Raw genomic sequence first — 16,245 nt, forward strand, 5'->3', positions numbered from 1 at the left:
TGGTGTGCAAAGGCTACTTCGAGTACTCTCTGTATCTTGTCTTCTGTCTACACGCTCCCCTTTCTGTCTCATGTGTCTCAAAGCGACTTACAATGGCCTCCCCTCCCTCTCCCCACAACAGGCAGATGGGGGTTGAGAGAGCTCTAAGAGAACTGAGACTGCTCGAGATGACCCTGCAGGCTGCATGTGGAGTAGGAGTGGGAACTCAAACCTGGCTCCCCAGATTAGAGGCTGCCCTTCTTAACCACTGCACCATGCTATTATTGTAATTATAATAATCTTTCTCTCTGGGGAGACCCCCAGAGGTAGCATGGTGCAGTGGTTAAGAAGGGCAGCCTCTAATAATAATAATAATTATTATTATTATTATTGATGATGAGGATGATGTGGGTAATCAGGAAATCCAGGTAACACTCTGACACATATCCAAGTCACGGATCCTTCCCCGCCAGGATGCAGAAGAGAAAAATGCAACCGGCAGTTGCCCCAAAGTGCGTCCTGGCGCCATCTGCAAAACAACCGCGCCTGCCTTTTCGACCTGCCCTCGCACGACGCCCCTGCAGTGTAGGCCAGCGTGGCTGTTTATGCCCCCCCCTCCCAAATCCGTGCCCCTCCCGCGCCGGCTCCGACGGGGAAGTGCGCCACCGGGGGCGCCCTCGCCTCCTCCTCCTCCCGGAGCTGGGCTGGCGGCGGCGGGCGCGGGCCACATGGCTGCAGCCAGGCGAGGGAGAGGAACCGCCAGCACCAGCACCAGCAGCAGCGGCCTCGGCGGCGACGGCAGCGAGGAGGGGCCTCTGCCGGGAAGCCCAACCACCAGGCCGGCCGGCCGGCCTGGCGCCGCCTTCCCTTCCCTTCCCCTGCGCGCACCGACGGCGCCAGCTCTCCAAGAGAAGAGGGCGGCGGCGGCGCTGCCGGCGGACGGGGCTCCCCGCCGGCCTCCTCCGCTCGTCCCGCCCGTGCCTCGGCCTCTGCACGCCCGGCGGCCTCGGCGCCCACCCCCGTCCAGCCGCCGCGCCACGGCAGGCCTGGCCTGGGCCCCGCGCAACGCTTACCGTGGCCGGGCCGCCGACGGGGCCCCCAGCCGCTCTGCCTCCTGCTGCCGCCGCCGCTGCAACAAAGGACTTCCGCCCCCCGGCCGCGCCTGCTGCTCTTGCAGGCGCTGCAGCCGCCGCCGCCGTCGTCGCCGCAGCAGCTCCGGCTCCTCCGCGGCGACCGCACTCAGCCGGACCCCTCCCCCCGGCGGGCGGCCAGCGAGAGAGAGAGGGAGAGAGAGGGAGCGCGCGGGGCCTGGCCCTGCTGGCTGCGGCCGCCCATGCACAGGCCTGGCACGACGGGCGCCTCCCTCCCAGCCCCCGGCGCGGCCCGGCCCTGCTGCGGCGCCCGGGCCCTGCTGCATCGTGGCGCCCCCGGACTGGCCTGGCCTGGCCTGGCTGGCGCCGCGGGCGGGCGGGCGTGCGGGGCGCGAAGCGGGCATGCCTGTGGTCGGGCGTGCAGACGGCGGGCCGGGCACAGCAGCGCCAGAGAGTCTCTTGCCGCCCGCACGGCGCGGGCCGAGCAACGGGCTTGTCTGTTACGGGTTGCCAATTCCCCGGTGGGAGATTCCCGGAGGCCTTGCAAGGGGACCCCAGCGGGGTATAATGCCACGGGGTCGTCTCCCTCCGCCCTCTTCAGCAGCTCTTTTCTGCAGCGCGGTGTGTTGAGCAAGAGCGACACAGTTGAAGCTGGAGAATCGGGTTGGCTTCCCCGATCGTTCACATGCAGCCAGCTGGGTTGCTTTGGGCTGGTTGCAGTTCTCTTAGGGCTGTTCTCGAGTTATTTCAGCCCCACCTACCTCACAGGGTTGTGGGGACAGGAAGGGAAAGGGGTTGGTAAGCTGGGCCTCCTTTGGGTAGTGAAAAATGGTATTAAAACCATTTCTCTCCAAGAATATTGATCCATAGTCGAGTTGTCTGAACTCCAGGGGCCACCAGGAGGATGGCATCCCTGAGCACAGCTGTTGTCCCTGGCATCCTGTCAGTGCAATCCTAAGCAGTGTTTCCTTCATGCTTGGGAGTGGGGAATCTTGGTTAACATCTCCTGGCTTCTTTTGAAATTGTCAACTCAATCGTGTCCGTTGTAAGCCGCCCCAAACAGGACTCCAGTGAAGCGGCACAGAAATAGCCTAAATTGAGCACGGAACGTTGACTTCCCAAACTAGTCAAATGTCAGCATCTCTGAGCCTTCCTTGGTGTAGGCTGAAGGAGTGTGACTGCTGGAATTCTGGCAAATAAAAACTGGGATCCTCGCATGTACGTATCGATTCTGTTTTGTACTTTTGAGAGCCAGCATGGTATAAGCAGGGGTAGTCAACCTGTGGTCCTCCAGATGTTCATGAACTACAATTCCCATGAGCCCCTGCCAGCGTTTGCTAGCAGGGGCTCATGGGAATTGTAGTCCGTGAACATCTGGAGGACCACAGGTTGACTACCCCTGACCTATAGCACCCATAAGTCTCTGTCCAGCCGTTGCCTGCTTAGACAGCCGATTCCACTGCTGAACTAATCCCGCTGTGTTTGCTGGCAGGGGCTCATGGGAATGATAGTCCATGAACATCTGGAGGACCACAGGTTGACTACCCCTGACCTATAGCATCCATAAGTCTCTGTCCAGTTGTTGTCTGCTTAGACAGCCGATTCCACTGCTGAACTAATCCCGCTGTGTTTGCTGGCAGGGGCTCATGGGAATTGTAGTCCATGAACATCTGGAGGACCACAGGTTGACTACCCCTGAGAGGTTAAGAGCGGTGGCCTGTGAACTGGAGAGCTGGGTTTGATTCCCTGCTCCTCCACATGCAGCCACATGCAGACCTCGGGCTAGTCACAGTCCTCTTAGAGCCCCCTCTACCTCACAGGATGTCATGTTGAAGAGAAGCCGATTGTCAACCCCTTTGAGACTCCTTCGGATAGTCAGAAGCAGGATATGAAAGCCACATCTAATCTAATAAAAACATGTTGTTGCTTAGGGCACGTTAGACCCCCTGGGGTCACCTCCAGAAAAGATTAATTATGGGTCTCAGGCACTGTTTTGGTTGCCGCTGGCCTGGCCCACAACGTCTTGACATGTCTGTGTTGATCCCCACCAAACCCTCTTGAGAGCAACGCCCAACACCAGCACGGTTGTACACAGCAGCATTGCAGAGGCTTCCTGTGCGCCACACAAAGGACATCTGTGACCTGCCTTTCCCCCAGATGCTTCCTGCAGTGCTCGGCACGTGGGCGCGTTTGCCGTTCTTTCACCCAAGCCCACAGCAGCCCTTGTCTGCCTGAGATGCTGATGATTATCGATTGATTTCATTTATGTCCTGCCGAATTCCCCCAATTAGGGCGCCAAAGTGGCTTATGCCCTATTCCCCCTTTTTCTTCTCAACAAGCCTGCGAGGTAGGCCAGGCTGAGTGCCTGTCACTGGCCCCGAGCGCAGCAGTACCTAGAAGGCTTGGGTTCTTCCCAAGGTAGGACCTGGCATTGAATAAATCTTAAAGGTACCATTGGACACAAATTTTGTTGTACTAGACCAGGGGTAGTCAAACTGGGGTCCTCCAGATGTCCATGGACTACAGTTCCCATGAGCCCCTGACAGCATTCGCTGGCAGGGGCTCATGGGAATTGTAGTCCATGGACATCTGGAGGGCCACAGTTTGACTATCCCTGTACCAGACCAACAAACGACCCAACTGAATGTATCTTGGGGCTTCAGAGCCTGTCACTTCTCTATTCACAGAACATTTCCTTTTAGGAAATTTTTAAACACAGGCTGGAGAGCCATCTGACATAGAGGCTGATTCTGTGAAGGTTCAAGGGGGTGGCAGGTGACAGTGGATCAACGGGAGGGTTGCGAGTGTCCTGCATGGTACAGGGGGTTGGACTAGATGACCTAGGAAGTCCCTTCCAATTCTATGATTCTAAATTCCGTCTAAATGTCCAGAATTTCCTGACTTCTTGCAGAGCTTAGAGCTCTCTCAGCCCCACCTACCCCACAGAGTGCTTGTTATGGGGAGAGTGGCAGGGGCTCATGGGGATTGTAGTCCATGGGCATCTGGAGGGCCGCGGTTTGACTACCCCTGCTCGAGAGAGTTGAATTCGGAGCAGAAGCGGTGCTCTGTGCTTGCACGCACGTCCCATTCGTCCCGCGCAGGCGATGCCCTCGCGCCGCTCCCCTTGGCGCGCGAGCTCGCTCCCCTCGCGGCGGCGAGGAGAGCCTTGGCGTGACGTCACGGATCGTCTAGAGCGCGCGCTGTCCGGGGCAGAGGAGGCGTGCGGGCGCGAGCGCGAACGAGCGAGCGGCCGCCCAGCAGCGCGCGCGCGCCTGGCCAGCTCGCCGTCCGCTGGTTGCCCGCCGTCCGCTGCTCGGGTAAGGAGGGCGACCGGCTGGGGAGGGGAGGCTGGCCCGGTGGCCTTTGCAATGCGGGGAAGGGAAGGGCTGGGCTCTGCTGCAAGGCGGAGCTGCCCTGCGCCCCCTCCGGTCGCTGGCCTTGCGCCCTGGGTGCTTGGCTGCCCCTGCAAGCGTCCGGCTCTGGGGTTTGTGGGCATGCGTGGGGGAGGGAGGGTGGTTGCCAACAGCCTGGAGAGAGAAAAACTGCCCTGTCTCTTTAATGGAGGCGGGTGTCTCTCTCTCTCTCTCTGAGATTTACCAGGTCATGATATTGTAAGGTGACCAGATTTTAGCATTGGTAAAGCGGGACACCATTGACCGGGGTGGGGTGGGGTGGGGGTCTTGATTAACAATTCGGTCTATACGGAGCAACAAAAAGTTTCATAGAACGCAAAAATAGTATTGTCATATATATTTTTCAATTTCAACCTAAGTACAATTTGCCAGGTGCCCCCAGATGTCCCTCCAAAAGTGGGATGATCTGGTCACCTTATGATATTGGTTTCCCGAACATTGAAAGCTCCAATTGCCCATTCCGACATAGATTAAGCCGTCCCCCTGCAGACGTCGGATAATGCACTTTCAGGGGGCTTCTGCAGCTGGCGTTTCCTGTGCGGAACAGGATGATGCGCGTTGAAAGTGCTTTATCCAACGTGTGCATTAGCCTTTGGGGTGGGTTGCCAACCTCCAGGCAACCGTGTTCACCCCCCCCCCATGAGTTTGTTTTTCATAGATGTTGACCTCTGGTACTTTCTTTCACTTTAAATTGTTTCAAGGGAGTGGCATTGATTCTTATATTTGTACTGTTCAATAGGCTGTGGGTCTCTTAAGCATGGTTTTGTTGAATATACCTCTATGGTTACTTTCCGGTGTTAGCCTGTTTTTCATGGTCCTTTCTGAAATGGTTCCCCTAGAGCAGGGGTAGTCAACCTGTGGTCCTCCAGAGGTTCATGGACTGCAATTCCCATGAGCCCCTGCCAGCAAATGAGAATTGTAGTCCATGAACCTCTGGGGGATCACACGTTGACTACCCCTGCCCTAGAGAACATGGCTGCTTTGGAGGGCATTAAGATTTCTCCTGTCCCCAAACCTTGCGCCACTCCCAAAGTCTCCAGTAATGCCCTGAATCAGTTGGCAACCCTAACTAGGGGGGCGGTTAAGGTGTTCCCATGGATATTCGGATGCTAACAGCACTGGGGTCCTTTTAAGAGGGAGGTGATGAGATGTGACTTACCAGCTGATCTTTACCTCCATGCCATAAAAAAAAAATCCAGCTGCTGCATTAAACCTCTCGACGTGAAACAGTCAGATGTGGCCTTCATCAAATAACAGGAGGATGGAGACTCTGGGGTACGTTACAGGCAAGAACGCTCGTGCTATTCTTAAACCTCTCCTTGCCAAAATGCTTCCGGAACACTCCGGAAGAGGCTAGGCAGCCACGGAGACCGGAGAAGGATATTTTCGGCATCACCGTGCGGGTCTCTTCCGCTTTTATTAACCTTTTCTCAGCCAAGATCTCCAAAATGGTCGGGAACAGGCCAGAATGGTCTCTAAACAAAAAAGAGTTGAATGAAATTTTTTGGGATGTGTTAATGGCACCAATGGTATTTGCTAGAGAAGAGCTGTTTTTTTATGTTCCCTGCTTTTTACTACCCAAATGAGTCTCACAGCAGTTTACAGTCTCCTCCTTCTCCCCACAACAGACACCGTGTGAGGTAGGCAGGGCTGAGAGAGCTCTAAGAGAACTGCTCTGTGAGAAGAGCTCTAAGCAAAGTGTGACTGATCCAAAGTCACCCAGCCGACTGCACGTAGAGGGGTGAGGAACCAAACCTAGTTCTCCAGATTAGAGTCTGGCACTCTTAACCACTACACCAAGCCGGCTCTTTAGAAATGAACACACAGGAATCTCATGCTTTAATTTATTAATAATTTCGCTGCAGAAACCCTAGTGTTACAAAAAGCGCTGGGGTGCATGACAATCAAGCGAGAACAATATTTTAGAAATGGACACACAACACTCTGGCATGCTTATTAACCCTTTCCCAATGAAAGTCATCCTGGAATATTCTGGAATGGGCATTAAACAAAGAATAGACAAAACCAACGGGCTGCTTGGTGGACGTTTCAGAACAATATTTTAGAAATGAAAATGCAGAAAATCCCTCGCTTTTATTTACCCTTTCCTGCCGGAATACTCCAGGAAAGGCAGGAATGGGCATAAAAAAAATAATAATCGTACCACCCAGAAACTGGGGAGCGCATTATAGACACTGACAAATAATATTTTAGAAATGAATCCATGAAATGCTTCTGCTGTCATTAACGATTCCTCAGTCAAAAGGCCTCCAGAAGAGGTTGGAATTAAATAAACAGTACTGCAAGGAAAGGGTGGGGTGCATTACAGGCACGCAACAACACTATTTCAGAAATGAGCATGTGGAATGCGTGCATTTATTAACCCTTTCCCAGCCCAGATGCTACCGGAACATTCCGGAAAGAGGTGAGGAGCAGGCATGAAGCAAACAGTGGTCCTGCAAAAAGCTGTGTCAGGGCTTGCAGGTACTGGAGAGCAATATTTTAGAAATTAACTAGGAAACTCTCGCACATCCATTAACCCAGGGGTAGTCAAACTGCGGCCCTCCAGATGTCCATGAACTACAATTCCCAGAAGCCCCTGCCAGCATTTGCTGGCAGGGGCTTCTGGGAATTGTAGTTCATGGACATCTGGAGGGCCGCAGTTTGACTACCCCTGCATTAACCCTTTCCCAGCCCAAGTGCTACCGGAACATTCCGGAAAGGGGCTAGGACGGCTATTAAACAGTACTACCGGAGAAAGCTGCGGGACGTGTTACAGACATGCAAAAACGCAATTTTAGAGACAAACATGTGGAAATCTCACACGCTTATTAAGCGTTTTCCAGACAAACTCCTACAGGAACATTCCGGAAGCAGCCAGAACAGTAAATGAACAGGATTACTAAAAAAAAAAACCTGTGGGATGCATTAGAGACGCACAAGAACAATATTTTTGAATTGAAAACATAGAATTTTATTAATTCTTTCCCAGGCAAAATAAGTGAGTGATCTCCAGAGTGAGCATTGAACAAATAGTAACACAAAAACGTTGTGGGATGCGTTATGGATATTTCCGGAAGAGGTCCCTGACAGTTAGAGTGGTTCCTCAGTGGCTTCCTCAGAAGGTGGTGGGGTCTCCATCCTTGGAACTTTTAGAGCAGAGGTTAGTCATTGGACAGAAATGCGGATTCTGTGAACTTAGGCAGATTGTGAGAGGGTGGGCAGAAGGGAGTGTGTCGGTGCTTGGCTTTTGTGGCCCTTTCATGCCCAGAGAAATGCCAATCGCCACTTCGGGCTTGAGGAGGCAAATTCTTGCAGGTCAGACTGACCAGGAATTCTGGTCTTTTTCTGGGAGGGGGGGGGGAATCATCATTTGGGCGTAGAATTGGAGTCACTGTGGGGGGGCAGGTAGTTGTGAGTTTCCTGCATTGTGCAGGGGGTTGGACTAGATGACCCTGGAGGTGCCTTCCAACTCCATCAATCTAAGAACAGTATTTTTAAAATGCAAACACAGTAATCTTCTGCTTTTGGTAAACTCAGGGCAGGTAACAGTAAGAATTAAAAACATTCAGTATAATACATTCAACAGCAAGCATCAACTCATTGGTCTGATTTAGGTTTTAAAACTAATAAATAGGTTAAAAGCTAAAAAAATAACTAAAAACCAGTGTAACTACAAACCTTCAGAACTGGTTGGCCACTGTGTGAGACAGGATGCTGGACTAGATGGGCCCTCAGTGTGAGCCTGCAAGGCACCTCTTGTGTAGGCCTCGTCCTCTTTGCCCTGTGTTGACCCACCAGGATAACTAATTGGCCAGGGAGACGGGATGCTGGACTAGACGGACTATTGGTCTGATCCATCGTGGCTCTTCTTATGTTCTTATGAGATGGTTCCATAATCATGGGGCTGCTACTGAAAAGGCCCTGCCTTGTGTACCCACCAAATGAGCTTCTTTCGTTGGTGGGACGGTCAGGAGGGCCTCTCCCTGTGATCTTAATTCCTGGGCAGGAATATTGATGGATCAACAGCCTGATTCAGCATTGGGCATCTTCATGTATTTGTGTGTATATGTTGACTTTGTTTTTCAATAAAACATTTTTGGAGAGACAGGGCTTGGAGAAGCTGTGCCCTTTGGGTGAGTGTTGAGTTCCATCGTGCTAGCAAAGCAACTAGCACAGGGGTAGTCAAACTGGGGCCCTCCAGATGTCCGTGGACTACAATTCCCATGAGCCCCTGCCAGCATTTGCTGGCAGGGGCTCATGGGAATTGTAGTCCACGGACATCTGGAGGGCCCCAGTTTGACAACCCCTGAACTAGCAGAATGGTTCGTGACGCCGAAATGAGCTCTGCCTTTAAGAGATCTCGCTTGGATCCCCCTAGATCCACGATGGACACGGCCAGCCACAGCCTGATCCTGCTCCAGCAGCTCAACATGCAGCGAGAGTTCGGCTTCTTGTGCGATTGCACCGTTGCCATTGGAGACGTCTACTTCAAAGCTCACAGAGCCGTCCTGGCAGCTTTCTCCAACTATTTTAAGATGATATTTATTCACCAGACGAGGTAAGGTGGTGCAGATCCGGGGGTGGGTGCAGGATGGTTTAGGTATTCCTTTATTTTCCTTTGCAGTCCGCCTTTTGTCACTGTGGCCCAAGGCGGATGGCAGCCACGGAAGGGGGATTGTTTATTCCATCAGCAAGCGGATTACAGAATACCATGACTGAATGATAAGATTTTTGTCTGCTGGGGAGGATTCTTCATAACGTCAGCTCTTCAGTGAGTCAGTCAGTTATGAAGCGAATTGCAAAATATGATAACAGCGTTGGGTCTAATAGCAAAGATATCAGACAGTCGAAAAGATCAGAAGGAGGGAGCTGTGACTCATTCCCTGCCACAAATTCTGCTAGTCTTTCAGGTCCTCCTGGACTCTGGCTCTTTTCTCCTGCTACAGACAGACTAACAGGATGACCCATCTTGGATATAAGCAGAGACTCATGGAAGCTCCTCTCCTGCCACAAATTTAGCTGGTCTTTCAGGTGCTCCTGGATTCTGGCTCTTTTCTCCTGTTACAGACAGATTAACAGGGCGACCCATCTTGGAAGTGAGCCGTGACTCACAAATTCTCCTCTGCCACAGATTCTGCTAATCTTTCAGGGGCTGCTGGACTCTGGTGCCTTGGGACTCTGCTCTTACACAGCTACCCATCTAAGAGATGTACTAACAGGCAGCACTACCTCCGACTGATCGCTCGAGCAAGGAAAGCTAAAACAGCCACTTTGAGCTAGGCTCCTTCCTTGAGCTGTTCTCCCTGCCTCGTAGGCTTTTGCTGTGGAGGAAATCTCTTGGAAATGATTTACAGGAACCTTGTTTGGCTTCCAGGAGCAGCTTTCAGCATGGCTTAAAGGAGACATACCTGTCTGTGGATTATTTTCTGGATTGATTTTGTTTAGGATGAAGATCTGTTAACATAATAAAGAGTCTTTTCGCTTACCTTTTCTTCATCCTGCTCCCAAAGACCTTGTGTCTTGGCCACACAATTTGTTACTTCTCCTGCTTTGCTAGAGTGGGGAATCAAACCTGCCTCGCCTGGCTCCTGCCCTGACACCGTAACCACTGGGCCAAAGCCAGCCTTATCTGCCTTATTTTGCATAGTTGTGTGAACAAGGGAAAAAATGCCACCAAAACATATTCAAGGAAGCTTAAAACAATCTTGAACATCAGCAAATAAGCACCCTTCTGTTTCCTGGATATCTTTATTATATTTTAAGTGATGCGTGATTGTTCAATTATAGAGTATTGTTTTGCTTTTATTTTAATACAGGATTTATTCAAGGGCATGCATAGACTTGGGTGGAAAGTCTATAAATAAATAAATTAGTTTAGAGCCAGTTTGGTGTAGTGGTTAGGAGTGCAGACTTCTAATCTGGCATGCCAGGTTCGATTCTGCGCTCCCCCACATGCAGCCAGCTGGGTGACCTTGGGCTCGCGACAGCACTGATAAAACTGTTCTGACCGAGCAGTGAAATCAGGGCTCTCTCAGCCTCACCCACCTCACAGGGTGTCTGTTGTGGGGAGAGGAATGGGAAGGCAATTGTAAGCTGCTTTGAGCCTCCTTTGGGTAGGGAAAAGCGGCATATAAGAACCAACTCTTCTTCTTCTTCTTCTTCTTCTTCTTCTTAATAAATAAAGTGAATTCTTGACTTTACAGTCGCTGGCCAATCGGTGCTGCCCATAGTGAGGTTTCCCAAGAATTTTCAGAATTAGCCATGTTAATTCCCCCCCCTCTTCCTCTTTCCACGGTCCAGCTTATATTTATTTATAAATCTTATAATCAAATCAATAACGAGAGAGCGAGAAGGATGGGGAATGAACACGGTTCCGTGTTCCGAGCAGCATCTCTCCACGGACATTTGTACGGTGATGTCCTTACTTAACTCTCGTCTTTGTCTCAAGCAGCGAATGCATAAAGATTCAGCCGACTGACATCCAGCCGGATATCTTCAGCTACCTGCTGCACATCATGTACACCGGGAAGGGCCCCAAGCAAACGGTCAGCCACACCCGGCTAGAGGAAGGCATCCGCTTCCTGCACGCCGACTACTTGTCCCACATGGCGATCGAAATGAACCGGACGCTCTCCACGGAGTCGGTGCAGTCCTCCAACCTGTACGGGATCCAGATCTCCACCGCCCACAAGGCCGCCAAGGAGACCCTGCAGGCAAAGGAAAACCTGGCAGGCCTCGGCAGCCGAGCGGCCAGCCAGGGCGATCACCCGCAACTCCAGCTCTCTCTGGCCATCGGGCTGGACGACAGCTCCCTGGACCCGCAGATTTCTCACCCTCCCGTCCAGGGGGCCGCCAAAGCCGCCGAAAACCCCGCAAAGCCACCGGCGGCCATTAAACAGGAGAAAGCGGACCCGGAACCGGTGGTGTCCCAGAGCCACGCCCCGGCCTCCCCGGATCTCGGGGTTTCGGCCTTTCCTAAAACGAACGCCAAAGTCCATTTATGTCAGTACTGCGGGGAGCGTTTTGAATCCCGGGGGCTTCTGCGCGAACACCTGTTCACGCACATCTCGGGGTCCCTGCCGTTCGGGGTGCCCGCCTCTATCCTGGAGAGCAACGACCTGGGCGAGGGCCAGATGCTCAACGACGGCCACGAAGCCTCCGAAAGCCACCGACTGGACGCCTTCCTCCGGAAAGACACCGAGCGCCGGTCGGCACATCCCTCCCGTGGAAATCTGGAGGCCTTGCCCATCGGCCAACTCTCCCTGGTGTCCAAAGATTCGGAGCCCGTGGAGCTGAACTGCAACTTCTCTTTTTCCCGGAAGAGGAAGGTCAGCTGTGTGGTGTGCGGCCACAAGTTCCTCCGGAAGAGCCAGCTGCTGGAGCACATGTACGCGCACAAAGGGAAGCATTTCAAGTACAGCCGATGCCAGCGGGTCGCGAACCCGGCAGCCGCCAAGTTTCAGCCGTACGGGGACGGCTGGACACAGAGCGGGGCAAAAGGCGGCGCTCTCCCGCAAGCTCACTTAGAATCGCGGTGCGCACGCGAGGCCGAGCTCTCGACAGAGAACATCGACACCATATTGGTCGAGTAGCTGCCCTGTCCTCCCTTGCGGTTCCAGCCGGCGAATTTGCGCAGAATTCTCTTACATCGGTGCTGAAAGCAGTCCGCGTGTTCTGGATTTTGAAACGGCTGTCTGATGTGCCATTAGTGCTCGCCTCCTACACTGCTCCGAGTCATGTGCTCAATGGGGAGACTGTTAGGGAAAGATTCCCAGCATGGTGCCCACGGGCTCCCCCCAGCGCCTTTCCCAGGGCGCCCGAGTGTTTTCACAAAATGGGCAGGGCCAGATAGGGCTTCTGTCCAGTAGGGATTCTCATGGGCTGAGCAGATTTTTTAAAAGCTTGCTTTGGCAGCCTCCGTCAACATAGCGTAAAGATCTTCGTTGGGTCACCAAAGGCAAGGAAACAGCTTAAAACTGAGTGTTTATTTTAAGAGGCGCCCTGTTAAAGAGAATTTCTGTTTCAAACGTTAAAGAGTGAATATTAGAGTTATGCATAACGTCCTTCCCTGACATACTCGGGTTGACCCCGCCTCCTGGGGCGGCCATTTTGTGTGCAAATTACAACGGCGCCTGAGGCCCCCTGCTGACCTGGGTACTTCCATTGGCTCCGAAATGCAGCGCTCTGAATTGCTAGCAAAGCAGCCCACGTGGCAGGTGCACGGGGGGTGTGATGGCAGTTGAGAGGGAGGGACACGCCCCAAATTCAGAACGCCGCATGCTCCGCCCCCGCCATCTCTGGGTCTCAAAGAGTGGGGCTATAGGAAGACATTTGACTCAAGCCTTGGTCAGAAGAGAATGTGCTGGATCGGAATCTCCATTGGTTCACATCCCGGGTTGATTTCCTGCTGTGTTCTTTTTGATGGTGTGGATCCTTCTGCAGGGCACGTACGGGGGAATGTCTCCTAGGGAGGTGGTGGGAACTGTTGTTGAGGAGACGACTGAGAGGGGATCTGATAACCATCTTCAAGTATTTAAAAGGCTGCCATGTAGAGGATGGAGCAGAGTTGTTCTCTCTTGCCCCGGAGGGACGGACCAGAACCAATGGGATGAAATTAATTCAAAAGAAATTCCATCTAAACATCCGGAAGAAGTACCTGACAGTTGGAGCGGTTCCTCAGTGGAACAGGCTTCCTCAGGAGGTGGTGGGTTCTCCATCTTTGGAGATTTTTAAAGGGAATCTGGAGAGCCATCCGACGGAGAGGCTGATTCTGTGAAGGCTCAAGGGGACGGCAGGTGACAGTGGATGAGTGAGAGGGTTGGGAGTGTCCTGCACAGTGAAGGGAGTTGGACTAGATGACCCAGGAGGTCCCTTCCAACTTTTATGATTCTATAATTCTAAGTCGCAGCCAGCTCATGACAGTGCCCTGGTCATCCTTAAATAGCTCTCTGTCGCATGTATGTAGCTTTCCAGGTGAATCCACGGTCTGAATCCTGGATGACAATAGGAGGCAGGTGTGGTAGGTGAAAGGCAGGATCAGGGACCCGCAGGAAATAGAGACCTGCTCTGCTCTGCAAAAGCAAATTGACCACATAACTGGCTTCTCTTGATGATGGGGGATGTTGATAGGCAGTGGGTGGGCTGAGGTGGGCGGGGCTTCAGAGTGCTGAAACTTCTGGCCCAGCCAATCAGCACTCTCTGTAGCCCCCTTCTGCCCACTGGTTTCTTTTAAAGATGAACAACTGCTCCAGAAAGGGAATGGTTTATGAGGAAGGGCCTTAGCTCAGGGGCAGAGCCTCTGCTTGGCATGCAGAAGGTCCCAGGTTCAATTCCTGGCATCTCTAGTTTAAAAGGGCCAGACAGGAGGCGATGGGAAAGACCTCAGGCTGAGACCCTGGAGAGCAGCTGCCAGCGGAGCAGACCGTACTGCCCTTGATGGCCCCCGGGACTGACTCAGTATAAAGCAGTCTAGTGTGTGTTGTCAATCATGCAACATCCGCTCCTTGCAGTAGCTTTATGACTTTAAAAAATGGGTTAAAAACTGGCAATTGAAAAGTGCTACGGTTGTTTAAAAATATAATGGTACAAACCTCCCTTTTTAAACAAACAAAACGCCAGCCAGCAAGAATGATGGGAAGAGGCAAAGAAACCATGGTTATACCAGAACCAAATTCTTCTTCTTGGGTATCTGTTCTGTTAAAGGAGAAAAGGGAAAAACGTTTCTGGGGGCGTGTTCTGTATAGCACCGAGTTTTGGGGGGCCAGAGGAAAAGCCAACCACATATGGAGAGCCGGCTTGCTGACGTGCCATGAGAAGGTTTCTGGTGGTCCCGGGATATCACTCTGCAGGCTGCCTGTTACATCTCTGTATGACTCCCTGTTCTAGCAGGGCCTCTTTGCAGACTGGCCTCCTGTTTGGGGTGTGTCTCTTATACTGTTTCATCCAATTGTCAGCTATGTTGAGTGCAAAGATAGAGGGGAAATACCTAGCGCGAAAGAAGGTGGGCTACGAGTCTCTGTATGCCCACAGCTCAGGCGTTATCTTCGTCTAAACAATCAGCGTTCAAGATATGCAATTCTGCTGTATCACCTCTGCTAAAAGCCGACGTCGGGTGGTAGTTAAGATCGGTGGCCTGTAATTGGGAGAACTGGGTTGGATTTCCTACTCTTCTCCCACATGCAGCCAGCTAGGTGCCCTTGGGTCAGTCACAGTTCTGTTAGAGCTCTCTCAGTCCCACCTACCACACAGGGTGTCTGTGGGAGAGGAAGGGAAGGCCGCATCAAGACTCCTTCAGGTAGTGGAAAGCAGGGTATAAAATAACAACTCTTTTTCAGCTGTGATAGGATAGGCAATTTGCCTGTTGCTTCTCTGAATGAGTCCCTGCTCTGCTCTTGCCTCTTTCCAATGAGTGATCAGGCTTTTCATGTCTAAGAGTGAGGCGTCACTCCTTGGCTCAGAGGAAAATAGATGACCTATGGCCAAAATACACGTTATGTTTTGAGCTGAGATGAGTCCAGGTTCCCGAAACCCAGCTCTTTACCCGCAGCCGTGCAGAAGCCATGGGAAATGGCGTTTTAAACATCTGCTGGGCTCTGATTCAATTTGGAAGGGTAGCTTGGGGGAGCAGCATCGCCTATCAGGGAACTGGGAACTGGTTCTCTCAGCATGCAATGTGTCATGTGCCTCTAGTGATCACACTTTTGTGAAGCATTCCCCTGAAGAATAAGCGCTAAGCCAGGGGTAGTCAAACTGCGTCCCTCCAGATGTCCATGGACTACAATTCCCAAGAGCCCCTGCCAGCATTTGCTGGCAGGGGCTCGTGGGAATTGTAGTCCGTGGACATCTGGAGGGACGCAGTTTGACTACCCCTGGGCTAAGCAGTCAGCATTAGGATGTTCGTGGACATGAAGTGAAGCAAGGGTGGCCCTACATTGGCTCTCCAGGTGTCCAAGGGCTCCAGTTCCCACGAGCCCCTGCCAACACAGGGCAGGGGCCCGTGGGAACTGTAGTCCGTGGACATCTGGAGAGCTACAGTTGGGCCACCCCTGTAAAAGACTGGCGTCCGAACGCTTCAGTCACAAAACAGGCAAACAGGTGGATTCCACAGAAGCTCCTGCAGCCAACCTCCTCACTGAGCTAAGGCATGTTGATGTTTCTTGTGTGGGATAATTATTTAACGTTAGCTAGTTGCAAACTCTAGTTTGTAGACGTAAGATTGCATCAGAATAGTAGGTCCCCCAGCCCCACCGCAGACTCTTTCAAGTGTCCGGCGACCTCCAAAGGTTTCGAGCTCATACCTTCAGCCCCGTTTTAAAAAACGGAAGGAATAAAATTATTTGAATCGGACAGCTGTGTGCTTCGTGTTCATTCTCCAGATCCTTGCGTTTCGCTGTTCCGTAGGTATCTGACGCTGTGCTCACGGCGGTTTCTACACATTTACAGGCTCGATCAGAGGAAGCCCGCACCGCGATTTATGAGATGGCAGGGACCAATATTCCTTATCTCCATCACTTTACGGCCGGGTAGTCCGTCCACCTGCTTCTCATAGGATTTGGGTCGTGAGACAGGGAGAACCAGGCAACCCTAATGCAATTATCTCATACACAGCTGAAGTCTTGCAATAAAGTCAGCAACGAAATACACAAGCATGCCTGTAATTCTTAGTGTAGTAAGTGAGAAGAGCAGGGCTGTGCAACATTTGAACTCCCGCAGTTTTGAGGGCCAGATGGATGGACTGGTTGGCTCCAGGTAGATGCTAA

At 52.3% G+C, this 16,245-nt stretch overlaps 2 protein-coding genes across 9 annotated transcripts in view; one reads left to right on the forward strand and one right to left on the reverse strand.

The window, feature by feature from the left end:
* ZBTB1 (zinc finger and BTB domain containing 1) overlaps positions 1-5,830 on the reverse strand; it is a 35,416-nt gene extending 29,586 nt beyond the window's left edge. For 2 of the 5 annotated variants that reach the window (XM_077323881.1, XM_077323877.1), the window contains exon 1: positions 1,053-1,175. The gene's annotated coding sequence lies outside the window, so the exon portion shown is untranslated. Of the gene's footprint in view, positions 1-1,052; positions 1,211-5,642 lie in introns of those variants that run through there. The other 3 variants (XM_077323879.1, XM_077323876.1, XM_077323880.1) reach the window with 3 other exon arrangements.
* ZBTB25 (zinc finger and BTB domain containing 25) lies at positions 3,627-15,832 on the forward strand. 4 transcript variants are annotated; one of them, XM_077323885.1, is made up of 3 exons: positions 3,627-4,387; positions 8,865-9,044; positions 10,935-15,832. In XM_077323885.1, exons 2-3 carry the CDS (start codon positions 8,872-8,874, stop codon positions 12,076-12,078), a joined length of 1,317 nt encoding a protein of 438 aa, XP_077180000.1. In that variant the 5' UTR covers positions 3,627-4,387; positions 8,865-8,871; the 3' UTR covers positions 12,079-15,832. The 4 variants fall into 4 exon arrangements, with proteins under 4 accessions (XP_077180000.1, XP_077180001.1, XP_077179998.1 ...); XM_077323886.1 differs by having other exon boundaries at positions 3,632-4,387; positions 10,938-15,832; XM_077323883.1 differs by lacking the exon at positions 3,627-4,387 and adding an exon at positions 7,144-7,646.
* Positions 15,833-16,245: the final 413 nt, after the last annotated feature.

The sequence above is a fragment of the Paroedura picta genome, chromosome 2, assembly GCF_049243985.1.
Source record: "Paroedura picta isolate Pp20150507F chromosome 2, Ppicta_v3.0, whole genome shotgun sequence".
NCBI lineage: Eukaryota > Metazoa > Chordata > Lepidosauria > Squamata > Gekkonidae > Paroedura > Paroedura picta.

Coding starts and splice junctions, on each gene's coding strand:
- ZBTB25 (XM_077323883.1), top strand. CDS start 7,540: ATGCGTTATGGATATTTCCGGAAGAGGTCCCTGACAGTTAGAGTGGTT. Junction 7,647..8,864: donor TTGGAACTTTTAGAGCAGAG/GTTAGTCATTGG, acceptor GGATCCCCCTAG/ATCCACGATGGACACGGCCA. Junction 9,045..10,934: donor ATATTTATTCACCAGACGAG/GTAAGGTGGTGC, acceptor CTTTGTCTCAAG/CAGCGAATGCATAAAGATTC.